At 51.0% G+C, this 15,332-nt stretch overlaps 4 protein-coding genes across 4 annotated transcripts; 2 read left to right on the top strand and 2 right to left on the bottom strand.

Annotated features, from left to right (window-relative positions):
- Positions 1 to 1,048: 1,048 nt before the first annotated feature.
- On the bottom strand, positions 1,049 to 3,946 carry ALTATR162_LOCUS8794 (uncharacterized protein; the record flags this gene model as incomplete). The annotated part of the gene is made up of 3 exons (XM_043316427.1): positions 1,049 to 2,314; positions 2,364 to 2,429; positions 3,494 to 3,946. The coding sequence occupies 3 exons, from the start codon at positions 3,944 to 3,946 to the stop codon at positions 1,049 to 1,051; spliced, it is 1,785 nt and encodes a 594-aa protein (XP_043172362.1).
- A 655-nt stretch (positions 3,947 to 4,601) lies between these two features.
- On the top strand, positions 4,602 to 5,144 carry ALTATR162_LOCUS8793 (uncharacterized protein; the record flags this gene model as incomplete). The annotated part of the gene is made up of 1 exon (XM_043316426.1): positions 4,602 to 5,144. One exon carries the CDS (start codon positions 4,602 to 4,604, stop codon positions 5,142 to 5,144), a length of 543 nt encoding a protein of 180 aa, XP_043172361.1.
- A 1,194-nt stretch (positions 5,145 to 6,338) lies between these two features.
- On the bottom strand, positions 6,339 to 7,329 carry ALTATR162_LOCUS8792 (uncharacterized protein; the record flags this gene model as incomplete). The annotated part of the gene is made up of 6 exons (XM_043316425.1): positions 6,339 to 6,417; positions 6,478 to 6,750; positions 6,806 to 6,944; positions 7,113 to 7,198; positions 7,247 to 7,262; positions 7,311 to 7,329. The coding sequence occupies 6 exons, from the start codon at positions 7,327 to 7,329 to the stop codon at positions 6,339 to 6,341; spliced, it is 612 nt and encodes a 203-aa protein (XP_043172360.1).
- A 1,464-nt stretch (positions 7,330 to 8,793) lies between these two features.
- Positions 8,794 to 12,773, top strand: ALTATR162_LOCUS8791 (uncharacterized protein; the record flags this gene model as incomplete). Its single annotated transcript, XM_043316424.1, has 4 exons — positions 8,794 to 9,772; positions 9,817 to 9,888; positions 9,936 to 10,154; positions 10,201 to 12,773. 4 exons carry the CDS (start codon positions 8,794 to 8,796, stop codon positions 12,771 to 12,773), a joined length of 3,843 nt encoding a protein of 1,280 aa, XP_043172359.1.
- Between the last annotated feature and the right edge of the window lie 2,559 nt (positions 12,774 to 15,332).

Raw genomic sequence — 15,332 nt, 5'->3', positions numbered from 1 at the left:
GGGTCGATTATTAAATCTTGCCATCTTCGTGGTAAACCTGCATGCGCAGCTCGTTCGGCAATACCTGGGTTCTCTTACATTTTTCTTCTTTTCACGACTTTTCGCTCTCACGTTCGTTGTTCTATTGATATCCCTCCCATATCCCATACCTGTTCGCTTCTTTAACTGGTTATACTTGTTTTCAACGTCGTTCAATCGGCTATCATTTCATATACGTGGCGCCTGCGTCTGTACGTTTTTCCTCAAGCGGGTTCATGCTTCCCTTTCTCTTCTTCGATCATGTGGCATTAGAAAAAAATGGGGTCACCAATCGACTCTCGATAGCTTTAGCACTTTAGCAGGCATGCTTTCTTCTCTTCCTGTTTTGGAAAACTTTGAATCGAGTTGGCTTGGATAGAAAATCAATATAGCGATTCTTTCGCCATTGCTGTGTTTTCGTATTATCAATATTTACCATACGCATTGGCGGTTGAAGCAGAGTCTTCGACTCCCTACCAAAACTGCTGTTCAACATGTCCTCCATGAAGCCCTGTATTTGGCCACCCAAGCTGTTGGGTCCGTTAGCAACTAGAGTTTTGGTGCATAATCGCATTAACGGCATAGCTAAGGAGAGTTCGTTGTCGGGCACAGACGAAGCTATATTGAGAAGGCGTTCAGACACGTCTTTATGATATGTCCGTAGTATGCAGCGGAAGAGGGGGGGTAACGATTTGCAAACTGACGCGAGGGGTAGTAATAAGAAGGCCCTTGTTAAGCTAAACTACAAGTACTAAAAACCAAGGCCAAAAAACAGACTCCTCTCTTTACAGTCTAGTAGGAATCCAATCCTTCGACATGGACTTTCTGAGGATTTAAAAAAGGACTTTAGCTTAAACAGCTGCCTAGAACTAGAAATTGCCAGTGATATTTGTGGCGAGCGGAAGAGCATTCTGAGCTTCTACAAAGAAGCATCTGAAGGAACTGCGTGTTGTAAACAGATGGTGACGATTCAATTCTTTGTTGCTTTGCTTAAGTGAGAGCACAATGGCTGAATTCTTAAGACTCAACTTTAGTTTGCTGATCTACTCCTATCCAACCCTCGTATTCTTGGCGTAACCAACCATCTCGCCAGTGTGCGTCTCAGTTCATCTCTGGCCGCCGGCTTAGTCAAGTAGTCGTCCATACCTGCATCCCAACACCTCTCTCTATCGCCCTTGATTGCGCTAGCGGTCAACGCAATGACAGGCAGCTCCCGTACTTGCTCGTTGAACATAGTCCTGTCGTTGCGGATGCGCCGCGTGGCCTCATATCCGTCGACATTTGGCATCATGCAGTCCATCAGTATGGCATTAGGCTGAGGTTTTGTCGAATCCTTGCAGAGAAAATCGAGTGCCTCTTGGCCGTCACATGCGGCTGAGACGACGAAGCCTAGCTTTTTTAATGCGATGGAGATCACTTTCCGGTTGATGGGATTGTCCTCCACGAGCAGGATGTGGTTGCCAATCCCTGGTGTGTTCGTGATTGCAAAGGAGTCCAACGTCACGGCGTTCGTACCATCGGGAGGACTGGGGTGGCGAGCCTTCTTGGTGTTCGCTTTCTCTTCGGGACTCTGTTGCTTCGCCCGGTCAGGTAAAGCGGTCGATATGAGTAGACCATGAGTTGGCCCATTGTATATCTGAAAAGGGATCTTGCAAGTTGCGGTGGTGCTTTCGGCATGAACAGATTCCAGCCCGATGTGCCCACCCATAAGCTCAACTAATTGTCGGCAAATTGCCAAGCCCAGTCCAGTGCCGCCATAGAGTCTTGCTGTTGAGCCATCGGCTTGGCTGAACGGTTTGAACAGTGTTTCGATCGCTTCTTTCGAAATGCCTACTCCGCTGTCCTTCACAACGAACTCGACGATGACTTGATTGTCCTTCTTTCCAGCCTCGTAAACGCTAAGCGCAATGTGACCCTCCTGTGTGAACTTGAGACTATTTCCAATCAAGTTGGTGAGAATCTGGCGCAACCTCCAGGGATCTCCTAGGAAGAGTGCATCAGGCTTAAGATCGCACCTAAAGTTCAGAGACAGGCCTCGTTCCCTTGCTTGAAGTCGCAATGGGATGAGGGTGTCACTAATGAGCTTGTGCGGCGAGAAGGGTATTTGCTCAATATCCATATGACCAGATTCCATCTTGCTGAAGTCCAATACATTGTTGACGAGAGTGAGGAGGAATTTTGCGCTTTCTTCAATGGAGTTGCTGAATTCCAATTGTTCTTCATTGAGTCCGCAATCAGAAAGGTGCTCATTCAGGCCAATGATTCCGGATATTGGACTACGAATTTCGTGAGACATCTAGACATTCTTTAGCTTAGGTCGCGGATCCGTTTAGAGCGTGACTTACATTTGCGAGAAATCTACTCTTCAAGTTGCTGGCATCCAACGCGGCTTTCTCTTTGGCGACGAGTCTCTTGTTTTCCGTCAGTAGGACAGACCGCGCCTTTTCTTCAGTGATATCAAATGTGGAGCTAGTGCAGCCTGTACAATATCCTCACTTGTTGCGCTCCCATCCACGCATGGAGGGACATGTTCCGCAACAAAACGAGTCCGGAAATAACGATCATCTTCCCAATGCTCCACGATCGGACTGAAGGTGCGTCCCTTGAGAACTCCTTGGATAGTATGAACCAATTCTTGGTCTGGGTTGCGATAGGTGTCTTACGGTGCTTCAACGTACGGTGTATCTTGTTCTCCTCTGGTACTTTCCAAGAGTTTTACGACCCTGTTAGGGTCCCACTTCAAGCGCCCCTCGCATATATACATTTGATTTGTCTTGTCAATTCCCCACAACATAACATCTGTTTGCGCGAAAAGTGTGATAATTGACTGCCGTCGTATGTCAGCCTTGAGTCGAGCAACGATCCATTCGTGAATGTCCATCATGGACGCGTACCAGCGAAGGACCTTTCCATTGGCATCCCGATATGGTTCGGCGCGTATCAAAAACCAGCAAAAGGTTCCGTCTGAGGCTCTCCGGTAACGACCTTGATGCGTCCAATCCGAGCGTTCATTCTGGACAACATCAGCCCAGGCCGATGTCATTTCCGGAACATCATCAGGAAACATTATGGATAACCATCCGCTTCCTAAATTCTCTTCTTCATTCAACCCTGAGAACGAATACCAAGACTTGGATAATTTGACAACCTGCCCATCTGTGTCCATTGTTGCCAAAATGTGAGGAATGATGGCGTAGGCGATGTCCGATGTATCGGTTTTGTCCGAGGAGGTGTCATTGCTATCCAAGTCGAAATCAAAGGGCGTTGGGCATTCGTCGTGGACTTCTCGATCATTGAAATTACTGTGCAAGGACTGGTAATCGTTTTGTCGTTCGAAAGCATTGATTGGGTCTTTCACTGCAGCTGGTAAATTCGGTGTTGTTCGGTGTGGCAAGGACATCCGATTGAAGACGATCAGGAAGACGCCGCCAAGATTGGACGATAACCAGTGAACAGATGCTCAGGCTCTGACCACACTAGTAGCGTCATCGGAGTCGTTGGCGCTAGGTGTGCCCGCTTGTGAGGAATAACGGGGAACGTATATATTGCTTTCGATGATTGCTTGTTGCTCAGCTTCATCGTCCCAAAAGGCATTGGTGTTGTGATAGAGATCTGTCGTAGAAACGTGTGCGCGGATATCTTGTCTATTGGCAGCACCTGATTCGCTGATATCAATGGCAGCAGCTAGGATAGAACTCCAGGTGCACAGATCTGGTGAAGCACCAGGCAATGGAATCAGTGCAACATCGGCGATATTTTTGCCAAGCAATGAGCCTTCTGTGGCAAAAGGCAGGTTTTGACGAAAGGGTAACAGGAGTCGGACGCTGCCTTCGTTTGCAGCGATGACGGTGCCGGAGCGGTTAACCATCAGCGCTGGCGCGATCTGATGCGCAAGAATCGCTTGGGCATCAGGCACATCGCGCACCATCTTGTGAGAGTGAAACAACAAGACGAGCAGACAGAGGCAATCTGGTGATGGTGGTGTTGATAACCGCGAAGGTGGGTGTGAAGTACGACACCTGCTGTGATACGAGCTCCCACAAGGCGTCGTCGTCGGCGTTGCCCTAGCGAATGAGGATGGGAACTTGCGAGAGGGTCTAACGTTACCCCGAACAATCCACCGATTCCCACGCGCAGATTAAACACAACGCGAACCAATTTTGGTGCTTTTAGACATCAGGCAAGGCTCTGTATGCTCTGAAATGTCTTCTGATATTTACCATAAATTTTAGCTAGTGTTGGTGAGGAGTTGTGTGAAGTTGGAGTTGCCATACCGAAATTGGAAGGACAAATCATGCCACCCCTCATGCCTTGCATACCTGTTACGCGCACGGGCACGGTATTCTGTTAACTCCGGCGTCGACGGCACCTAACTATCCTGGGCGCATCCGCTTTCGTTCCAACTCACGCGTCTACACGGCTCTCGGTTGAGTATTGCACTGCAGCTGTCCTGTAAAATCCAATCCGGTAAGCTCCTTAGGCAACACTAATGTCGTCGTTGTGGAAGTGATGGTGCACAGCTAAGCCTCTACGATACTGATCTCAAACAGCGCGTCGGATGCCACGCTGTCAGCGGGAGCAGGATGGAAACGAAGAACCTGAAAAAGAACCAAGCAGTATGGCGTCCGCTATCCGTTGGAGATATCCCCAGCCTCGTTCAGGTGGCCGATAGAGTCCATCCTGATCTTCCAGAAAGCAACGAAGTCTTCGCAGAGCGCGCAAGGTTGTTTCCGCAAGGCTGCTTAGGTTTATTCGACGATGCCGGTGAGCTTCACGGGTACATCATTTCGCATCCTATTCGTTACTGCGAACCTCCGGCTTTGAACCAGCTTCTGGGGAAGATTGAGTCAAATGCCGATCAGTACTACATCCATGATTTGGCTATTCTTCGTGGGATCCGTGGATCTGGTCTCGCTCATGCATGCCTCAACATGATTCTGGAAAGTGTTGCTAAGCGATATGCAACTACTGGTCTTGTTTCCGTCTATGGTACGGCGAAATTTTGGGGACGGTATGGATTTGAGACACCAGAAGCAGTCGACAGGGTATTGGAGAAGAAGATTCTAGACTATGGCGAGGAAGCTGTATATCTCGAACGCAAGAATGAGATGCACATATACGATTGAAAGACCGATGGGACGTGTCCTTCTGGCCTAGAATATGCACGACATCTCTTGATGTTGTCAAGATGGAAATGTACCATATCACAACAACACGCCTTAACTTTGGGCTTACTACTTCCTTCTTGCGACAAATATTTGTATGTCAGAACGAAGCTTATTAACGACCACAACCTCGGGATGCCACGAAACACTTATTGCAATTTGGAGAAGAGGAAGTATTATATCACTGTAATGGTTCCCCTTCCCAGTGACTCAAAAAGTCTAACGACATCGTCTCTTGACTCTTTTGAGTGGAAGAACGGAACGAAACGATTAGCCCCCATATGCATAGGAATGAAAAAGCCTTCGTCTGGGACCTATTTTCCCACCTTGGTAGGATTCTCTTTGTACTTTTCTGGCGGTGGCGTTGCCAGCCCTATACGAGAAATATGGCAATAGTAACTCACCAAGAATTCCTTACCCTCACAGCGGCTGCATCCCTACAAGCCTCAAATTCTAAGCTTCTAAACCGATTCACGATCAAAAACCGGCTTAGCTATGATCAAACTAACTAGAACTTTTGTACAACTACTAGCAGCCATCAATGTCCTAGCCTGCAACAAACCCACGTCATCTTCAACCTCAACTACAGCTCTATCGATGGTCATCACCTTATACGAATCACTGCAATCGATGGATCCATGCACGCATCGACACCGATATGACAGCACAGAAGAATGCTACAGGGATAGAGATATGCTACGTCGCCAGTACTTAGTCCAATACGTCGCCTTGCAAAGAAGATCGGCACCTGTGAGAACACATACATGGGGGATCCTTGCTGAGCAAGACTGTCAACTCTTGGGGCAATACATAGTATGTAAGGAGTCGGAGGGGGAGCCGAAGGATACGAAGGATACGAAGGATGTTAACTATCCTCTCGAAGAGATTAAAGGAGGAGATGGGGCCGTGGGACGAAATGAGGAGACGGTGGGGGATGGGCCGGTCAATACGAGCGGGGTCAAGGTTGTGGTGGCGCCTATGGTTCCGGCTGATGGCCGAGAGGCGTAGAGAAGAAAAATACTTCCTTTGCAGTTGGAGGGAACTGCGCATGGAGGAACATCGCCCTACGTCCCAATAGTGTTGTACATGAAGAAAAATAAACACAAGAACTATTAGATTGCAGTTCGACAGAGAAAAGATCGAGATGTAGCTGATCTAGATCTTGCAGAGTGTCTGCATTGCCTCCTTTGTGCTTTGGGACGTCTCTTTGACCACCTTGATGATGTCCTTGAACCTGTTTGGTGTTAGCCTATTTAATCCACAGTATAAGATTTCAAGATTTCCCTCCACTTACTCGGGTGTCCCTGCATCGCCCACAAATTCATACATGAAGCTCTCGCTCGTGGTGACCACGGCACCTTCATGTCTCAGCCTCGCCAGAGCGATTGGTACCTCCTCCTTGTTGCACGAGCTTACGCCATCAGCAATAACATATACTTTGTGTCCGGATCGGAGGAGGTCGAGCGTGGTCTGGGTGACGCAGATGTGGCTTTCGATACCGACGATGATGCAAGAGAGCGGACCGGAGGCGTTGAGCGAGTCGAGCGCTTGTTTGACTTCTGGTGTTCTACCAAAAGTCAGCGGGTGGAACTGGTACACACATCATCCATACCGTAGCTTACATCATGGAGAACAGTGTCTTGTCAAGATGACAGACTGTCTTGATGCCATCGGGCTGATCCAACTTCAGCTCCGGACATGTCTCGCCCAATCGCGCTCTGTTCTGGGTGGTTGCAAACACGGGAATGTTCAGTAGTTTGCCTGACGGCGTTGGTCAGCAATAAGCGTGAGGGACGGAATGTGTAGCGACGGAGTATGGGAGAGCCAGCCTGAGACCCCTAGGCTGACAATGCGGGGGGTCAGGAGCCTAGGGTCGCGATGTCTCATCGGAATCTGGAAGGCGGTGTTGGCATGGAAGTGGTAACACACTTGCTTTGAGCAGCTTCTGTGCTGTTGAAACAACCTTGGGGAATTCGTATATAGCAGGACGGAACTTCTCTTGGAGATCGCAGATACTAGGATGGTATTAGTAGGGGAGTTGGTAGTCACCGTGGGAGGCATACAAGAGGGCGGGGTTCGCTATGGTCCATCAGCCACTGTCGCACAAGATGTTGCTAAGCCGCCTACCAATGCGTCGTTGAGCCATGGCTGAAGAGAATGTTCGATGAGAAGTTATACGAGAGGCAAACGACACACTTGATGGTGCAACGCGTGGGAGGAGAGATATCATACTTGATGGCGCGTATGCAAGCCGCATGCGGACGTGCCTCGGCTAGAAGGAACGACATGGTCGCTTCCCCAACGGTCCAACGCGCCTGCCGTACAGTTGTCGTCATGTGACGAGGCAGAATGCCGGGCATCTGAAACAAGTCCGCCCGTAGGCAAATGCCTGCATATTGAGCCCCAATTTACCGCGTCAAAACAAATCCATAGCAAACGCGAGAATGTCCGGCCTCTGACATCAGTACTCAGGAGGATATACTTGGGCCCGGAGGCGCGGGTACCTTGTTCATTACGAGATACCGCCGTTGGTGCTGTCCCTGCGTCTGCTCACGCGGTGATGTACCGGCCAGATACAGATCTGGCGAGTCCGGAAATACACATTTATTCTTGGTTGTGGACAGTGTCCGAGTAGGAAGACATAGCGGACGGTCTGACTGCGATGCAACAAAAGCCCCTACAATCTCACGAGCAGCCGTCATCCCCTATGACATGGACTGCACGAGACAGGAGACGTCCATGCTTAGCTGGACATGAGTTCTTCAGCTACCAGGAGATCCTCAGCTAGTCAGTCAGCAAGCCGACTCTCCTGTCTCTGTAGAGCAAGCTGCCATGTAGCGTACTGTGCATGACGGAGTGGCCCGTTGCATGCTACCGTCTCCGCACGGTCAGCATGGTCAGGGCTGATGACGGCTGACGGTGTGGCGTGGGTGGTGCTTTTTCCCTTGTTCTGTGCTCTGGGCGCGGGGAACGTCACCGGCGTGGTGGTGGTGGTGATAGTGACAGCAGAAGGAAGGTGGTGGTGTCTTGTTCATATGCTCCAGGAACAAAGCTGCGAGAAATACGGCAGCACCCCGCAATGATGCAGCGTTGGATAGATTGAATTGCGTGTTATATTGTCCATGGAGAAGGCGCCCCTGTCGCAGTCACACATCCCAAAGCGCATTAGAGGCAGCCCTGTGCGTTGATCCCTCCTTAGGACCTACTAGGCGTGGCCCATATGGCCATGCATGCCGCTGCACTGCACATAACCTCACAGACTGTCGAGTTCCTCTTCTTTCGCCGCCTGCAGAGTCTCGATTCCCGACTGCATCTAGCCATAGTTTAGCGCTGACCGGCGGAACCACAGTCGACGCCCGAGACATTTAGCAGCGACGAGTGCAGACAAGGCTCTCACAGCAGGGGTTCACGCACCAGCATCTCACGACGCCGAATTCCCGAGTACACCTTCACCGTGTGCCTTTACGTATTCCCACCCTCTGCCGCCACCTGCTCTGGAAGCATCTCCTTGCTGTCGATTCCCCCAGGCGCTCTGCACTAGCCCTCGAGCGGCCGCAGCCCCTCCCCGAACACCGCCATTGCCGTAGCCAGCGAGCGCCCACTAAAGTTTATGAGCGACCGCCGCCACAACATCCCACAATATCTTTACCTACAACATTCCCAGCCCATTCATTCGGACCCTCGCCGGACAAAAGTGCCCTCGCCGGCCCTATATTCTCCCGCCTACTCACCCCTACCGCTCCCGCCGCAGCATCCATTGCACCAGCAACTACACTACGCCCACGTGCCGCCGCACCTCCTGCTGCATCCCTTTCTGCAGCTCGCGCGCATCGACGAAGTGCATCAATCCGCCTCGCACACGCCTTTCCCCGCCGTAATTGTGTCTCCCCACTCGCTGAGCCCGCCTCCTCAGCGGGACTCAGGCCGCACCCTCTCCAAGAAGCCTCCCGTGAAGACGGCACAGGCGCACACAAATACCACAGATGGGAATAAGGATACACAGCGTAGCGTGCCCACCAGCGCGCCCACGATGACATCAAACGGTCTGCCAAACATGTCGAGCAAACGGGAAGAGGCGGGCACCCAGACGCGCTCCCAGCGCCCGTCCATCGTCTCACAGCACTCGAATTCCGTTCCCTCGACGCCCCTGCAGGTCGCCCGCAAGTACACTACGCGCTCACGCTCCCCTTCGCCAAACGGCGGACTGGGCAGCCATTCGCCACGCTCTGTGTCGTCCGAAGCAAACGGCACCATGCCCACGCTGAGACCCGCGCGCCCCTTCAAGTGCAGATTCGAGACCAACGTCGGCATGCTGGGCCGGAGACGCATGCCCTACCAATCAGACGAGATACTGGAAAAGGCCAAGGAGGAGCCAAAGAAGAGTTTGGATCCCCACGAAGATGACAAGTTGAGCGGAGATATGCGAGAGCTGTACGACCGGTTAGTGCCGAAGCAGGAGGACGAGAGCATACGAGGGCGCTTTGTAAAGAAGGTGGAGCGCATACTTCAGACCGAGTTTCCCGGTACCAAAATCATGGTCCATGTATTCGGCTCTTCTGGCAACATGTTGTGGACATCTGAGAGCGATGGTAAGTGACATACGGCATCTCAAGGTCACCACTAACAGGAACAGTCGATATTTGCATCCAAACGCCCATGAAAAGGCTTGAAGAGATGCACCCGCTAGCTGAGGCTTTGGATAAACGTATGATGACACAAATATTTAGGTTGATTCAGACTGACCTCTCCTAGATGGCATGGAACGCGTGGTATGCATACCAGCAGCCAAGGTCCGGATAGTAAAAGTCTGGGACCCTGAGCTAAAACTCTCCTGCGACATCAACGTGAACAACGTCGCCGCAATCGAGAACACGCGCATGATCAAGACCTACATACAGCTCGACGATCGTGTTCGACCGCTCTCCATGATTATCAAGCACTGGACAAAGCGGCGTATCCTGAACGATGCTGGTTAGTCTGCTACATACTCTTCTCCTTCACGACTAACATTGCCCAGGTATTGGTGGCACAATCAGCTCGTATACATGGATATGTCTGATCCTCAACTTCCTCCAGACGCGGGATCCACCGGTCCTTCCTACCCTGCATGACCTTCCCGATCGAGCGTTGGACGAGACGACCGGCCAGCCTTCGTTATCGAGTTTCGCCGACGATGTAGACAAATTGAGAGGTTATGGAGAGAAGAACCAAGAAAGTCTGGGCCAGTTACTCTTCCATTTCTTCCGTTTCTACGGACACGAGATAGATTATGAGAAAGAAACAATCTCAGTACGGCAGGGCAAGCGGATACCGCGAGAAGAGAAGGGGTGGCATCCCGGCGGTGGCCAAAAGGAGGGGGTTAATCGCCTTTGTGTAGAGGAGCCTTTCAACACGGAGCGCAATCTTGGTAATTCCGCCGACGATTATGCATGGCGCGGTATACACCTGGAACTCCGCCGTGCTTTCGACCTCCTTGCAGATGGTCAACAGCTCGACAAGGCATGCGAGCAATTTGAGTACCCGCCCGAGGAGAAGTCGAACGCGATTTTCAAGAAGCCGCAGTCGCAGAAAGCCATCATCACCTCAAGTGTACCAAACCGGAATGGACGAGGGGGTCCGAACTCGCGTGGAGGTAGAGGAGGCTTTAACCTAAAGGGTCAGCATGGAGGTAGTAGGCGATCTTCCGGCAGCTCCAACTACGGTCAGGGTCGACCACCCTTCCTACATAGCCCGCCCATCCCCGCGAGCGCTGGCCCGGAGTACTTCAGCTTCCCAAGAGGCATCCACGACCAGCTACACGACCAGCTGTATCAGCAATACCAAATGCTGGAGATGCAGTCCAACTCTCTACGTGCACAGTTGGCCGCTCAACAACACGCTCAGCAAGCACATCAAGTACGGGCTGCGCAGATGCATGCTCACGCGGTTGCCCAGGCACAAGCGCAAGGCAGAACGTCTAACAGTATAAACGGGTCGCCGCAAAAGTCACCCTATATTAACGATCGACAAAGCCCTCGTTTGGCCGAGCGTGGGATACCTCCAAACGCTCTTCCTCAGGGCTTTCTATACCACTACCCTGGCTTCTTTACTTCGCCCCAGTCCGATCCCAATGGCTCACAAGATGGATCGCGAACCAACCCCTCTTCTCCATCTTTGAGTAACAGCATACCTGGTGTACATCGAGGAGTGCATCGCGCATCCAATGCAAGCGAGACAAGCTCTCTTCGTTCGCATTCACAGCCTCCTCGCAGTGCTGGACAGCAGCCTGTCATTGTGGGATACCCACCCGTACCCCAGCTCGTTGACCCTGGTCAATTTGCTGGCTATCCTATCGCACGATCTTCGCAAGATCCTCCGCGACCACAGATGACGTCAGAGATCCCGGTGAAGCCTACGACGTCCCAGCCAGAATCAATTCCATCTTCCGACACCAGCTCCCCAAAGGAGTATGTCGGCTACTACGTTGCAGAACAACCGCAGGTACGTCCGCTGCAAGAGTACGCTGTTGGATCGATTCCATCCTTTAGCGAACTGGCTCAGCGTCGCCGGCGCGTGTCACCAGAGATCACGCAGCCTCTTCTGAACACTGCGTTACGACGAGTGACACGATCACCTTCGCCACTTGGGCATATGCGTAGCTATTCTACTGGCGTGCCTCAACCGAATGATGTACCCACCATTGAGCAGCGGAAGTCACGCATTGACTCAGTCCGTCCACCTATCGACAATGGTCCAGTCATTGTTAATGGCTCATTTCCGAGCCAATCTCGTCCGAGAAGTGATATAGTAGAGACTGTACCACCAGAGATGCCATCTCAAGCTCCACTTGGAGTATACGCCAACGATCAGGCTATTTATCAGATCCAGCAACTCCAGGCGCGTCAGCAACTGGTTCTTCAGGAGATGGAGAGACAGAAGGTCGTGCAAAACATGGGTCCTCCCATTGTGAATGGCTCAGTGAACGGTATCCCGCCAGTAGAGACAAATGGCTTGACGCGAGTGCCAAGCGAAGGCAAGCAACCGTTTCCCACATTTGGTGATGGCTGGGTAAATTACGAGGCCACGAACGGCCATCAAAGCGACCGTAGCGATGACATCTCACCAACCCGCTCTGTTCCCCATCAATGGGGTGCATCAGCGTATACTAACGGACTACCTCCCCTAGAAACGTCAAATGTGCAAAGAGCACATCCTCAAGAGATCAAATCTGCGACGATACCGCTGCTGTCACCCGTGTTTGAGACGCGCACGCCTTCGCCTACTACCAGCAGATCTGCTGATGTCAGCAAGCTTGTCAATGGTAACAACAGTCATAAGTCGCAGGCCAAGCCAAACAACCAACAGCATCGTCGCGCGTCGCTCACGGGTGGATCGAACGGTAACGCAAAGGAGAATCGTAATGGCCAACAGCAGAAGAGCACCATGAACAACGAAAGGACGAACAAGCCGAGCGCAGCAGGTAATAGTCCCAATTCTTGGCAACAGCAGCCTCCTCGTAAGAAGGGGAAGAACAAGAAGTCGAGGGCGCCAGACCAGAAGTCGATGGGTGAGCCATTGCCTGTCAATGCTGCAGATCGCAAGGGTGGCTAGATGATTATCGTTGCCGTCGATTTGAAAGCTACACAGATCGCTATTCGGTCGGTCGCTGCTGTTCGCCCTTGGGAAGCGGAAATACGCCACAAAATTGCATTTGGAGGTCGAGCAGCCAGGGACCTGCTTGTACGCCAGCTTTCAACTGGCAGGCCAGGCCAGGCCAAGCTATACGTTGCCATCACGAAACGAAAACGGCGAGATACCACCGGAAAGAGAAAAAAAAGAAAGAAGACCACCCGTCGGATGTCATACACACCAACATGTCGTTGATTTTGCTGTCATACTCGGCGGCGCGAATCACGCGCTCGCGCAGAGCGCTCTGAGTTTCTTTCATTTGGTCGGCGTTATTGTTTTGCTACGCGTGGCACATGCATGTTATCGCATCACCTTGGAGTTTTTCTAAGTTCTCTTTTTGTTCATAAGGGGTGCGGTTCTTCAGGTCACAAATATCTCGGTACACCACAGCGTTATTTTCTCTGGTCTCTCTTGAGTCGCAGGCTGCGGAACTCTATCATGGGCTGGCTCATTTTGACATTTATTATTGGTTGCGTACATGGACATGGAAAGTATTGAGGCATGTATAGATAAAAGATGAGCGAACGTGCCTGTTGGTCTGTACGAGGTTCGAGCTCTATGGAATGAGGTAGAGAAATGAGAAATTGCCAAAAGTCATTGTCAAGGATATGCGAGTAGTGATGTACGAGAAACATGTTGGATCGTGACGCTGTTTGCTAGAGTATACGTTGACATTATATTCCCATGATGTGAAATGACGGTCAGTAACACCGTTCCGCGTTTGAAGCACTCACCACCTTGACATATAGAGCTTCGGTTTTTGCTCGTCCAACTCTCACAATTTCAACACCACACCAGTGCGAACAAGCGCACTGAAATCGCTCAACACACCTCTTCCATACAGCATAGATATGTTGCAATACATCCACGGAGAACTCCATATCCACTCTATGTTGGTGCCTTGCGTTGCTGTGTTGGTTGTATTCCTCAGCATACTATCATGCTATGACGGTCGACAAGAAAAGAGAGTTGGCAGGAACGAAATGGGGCATAGTTGAGAGACATGGAGGAAGACATATGCGCAACATCAAACACTATAAGTCCAAAACCTGCAAGATCACTCCATCACTCTTGACCATAATGCAACTTCCTCCCCCTTTCCTTCAACAAATCACAACATCTCCCACTCTTTTCATCCAAATACGCCGTTCCCTCCCTCACCGTCCAACCCCCCTTCGCCCCACACTCATAGACCACTCCACTCTTCCCCTTGGCCAACATATCATCGAACGCCCCCATCAACCCATCCATCGGCGTCAACAATCTCTCCTTCTCTAGACTCTCATAGAACTCCTCTGCGCTAATCCCCGTCCTAACAACATTTGGCGCCACAGCATTAACAGTGATACCCTCATCCTTGAGTAACGCGCCATACGACCGCGTCAACCCAATCAAAGCGTGTTTCGCTGCTGTGTAGATGGGTAGACTGGGTACGCAGTAGAATCCACATACACTTGCTACAAGACCGATTGTGCCACGCATGGAGTTTTCATTATTCCAGACAACGGGATCTTGACGTCGAAAGTGCTGTACTGCTAACGCGATGGTATAAAGAACGCCAGTGAGATCTACATCGATAACCGAAAGATCGGGTTTCGTAAACGAGTCAGCGGATTGCTCGTTGCTTTCACAAGGGAAGGGAAGCCATTTCTTCTCGCCGATGCCTGCAATGGGGAAAATGCAGGTTATTCTTCCGCCGAGTGCTTTTAGTGCGGTTTGGGAGGCTGAGAGCTGGGATTCCCAGCTTGAGGTGTCGCACGTGCAGTAGTGGAGGACGGTTTTGGTGGGTGTGTTGTGCTGGGAGACAAGGTCTGCGGCTCCGGTCGTGTTGCGGTCGGCTACGAAGACGTGATAGTTTTTTGACAGGAGGTGCTTTGCTAGGGCAAGACCTATGCCACTTGCGCCGCCTATGGGTGTTTAACACCTGTGTGTTAGGTTCGGGGGAAAGCAGCGAGGAGTACCTGTGATGTACGCTGTCTTGGGTCGATCGCTCATCTTGCTGTCTAGCCCTTCTCTGTGACTACTACCTAGCTGTGATGGTATAGGATAGGAGCGTTGATATAGGAGAGGTTGGTATACCGTTCATATATGCGACTTGCAGGTCATCTTAAGCTTCCCCGCAGTAGGGAGGCACATAGAGTATGCGGGGTTATGTCAACGATTGCAACCCCAACCGAAAGTATAGTCCATATGTTTATTTGTCCTTGATACATTCTATATGATCACTGTCCGGGCAGCATTGAGACCTTTTCCATCGTCTATACCTCAGGTGTTTACTAGAAGCTGACCTGGGAGTATTGGTGGTAGTAGCTCGCTCTCATACATCATCGGCCAGATGGCATATACATGTTGGTGTTTGAGGCTCTGAGTAAACGAATATTCTTTGCAGCCGGAATAGACGTATTGATGGATGTTATCAAGCACTGTGGAAGGTCGACGATGATGACGTCATATTGTCGATTCCACTCGAACATGCATGCG

Source organism: Alternaria atra (assembly GCF_907166805.1).
Source record: "Alternaria atra isolate CS162 genome assembly, contig: 29, whole genome shotgun sequence".
NCBI classification, from domain to species: Eukaryota; Fungi; Ascomycota; class Dothideomycetes; order Pleosporales; family Pleosporaceae; genus Alternaria; species Alternaria atra.
This window is presented reverse-complemented; position numbering and strand designations above follow the sequence as displayed.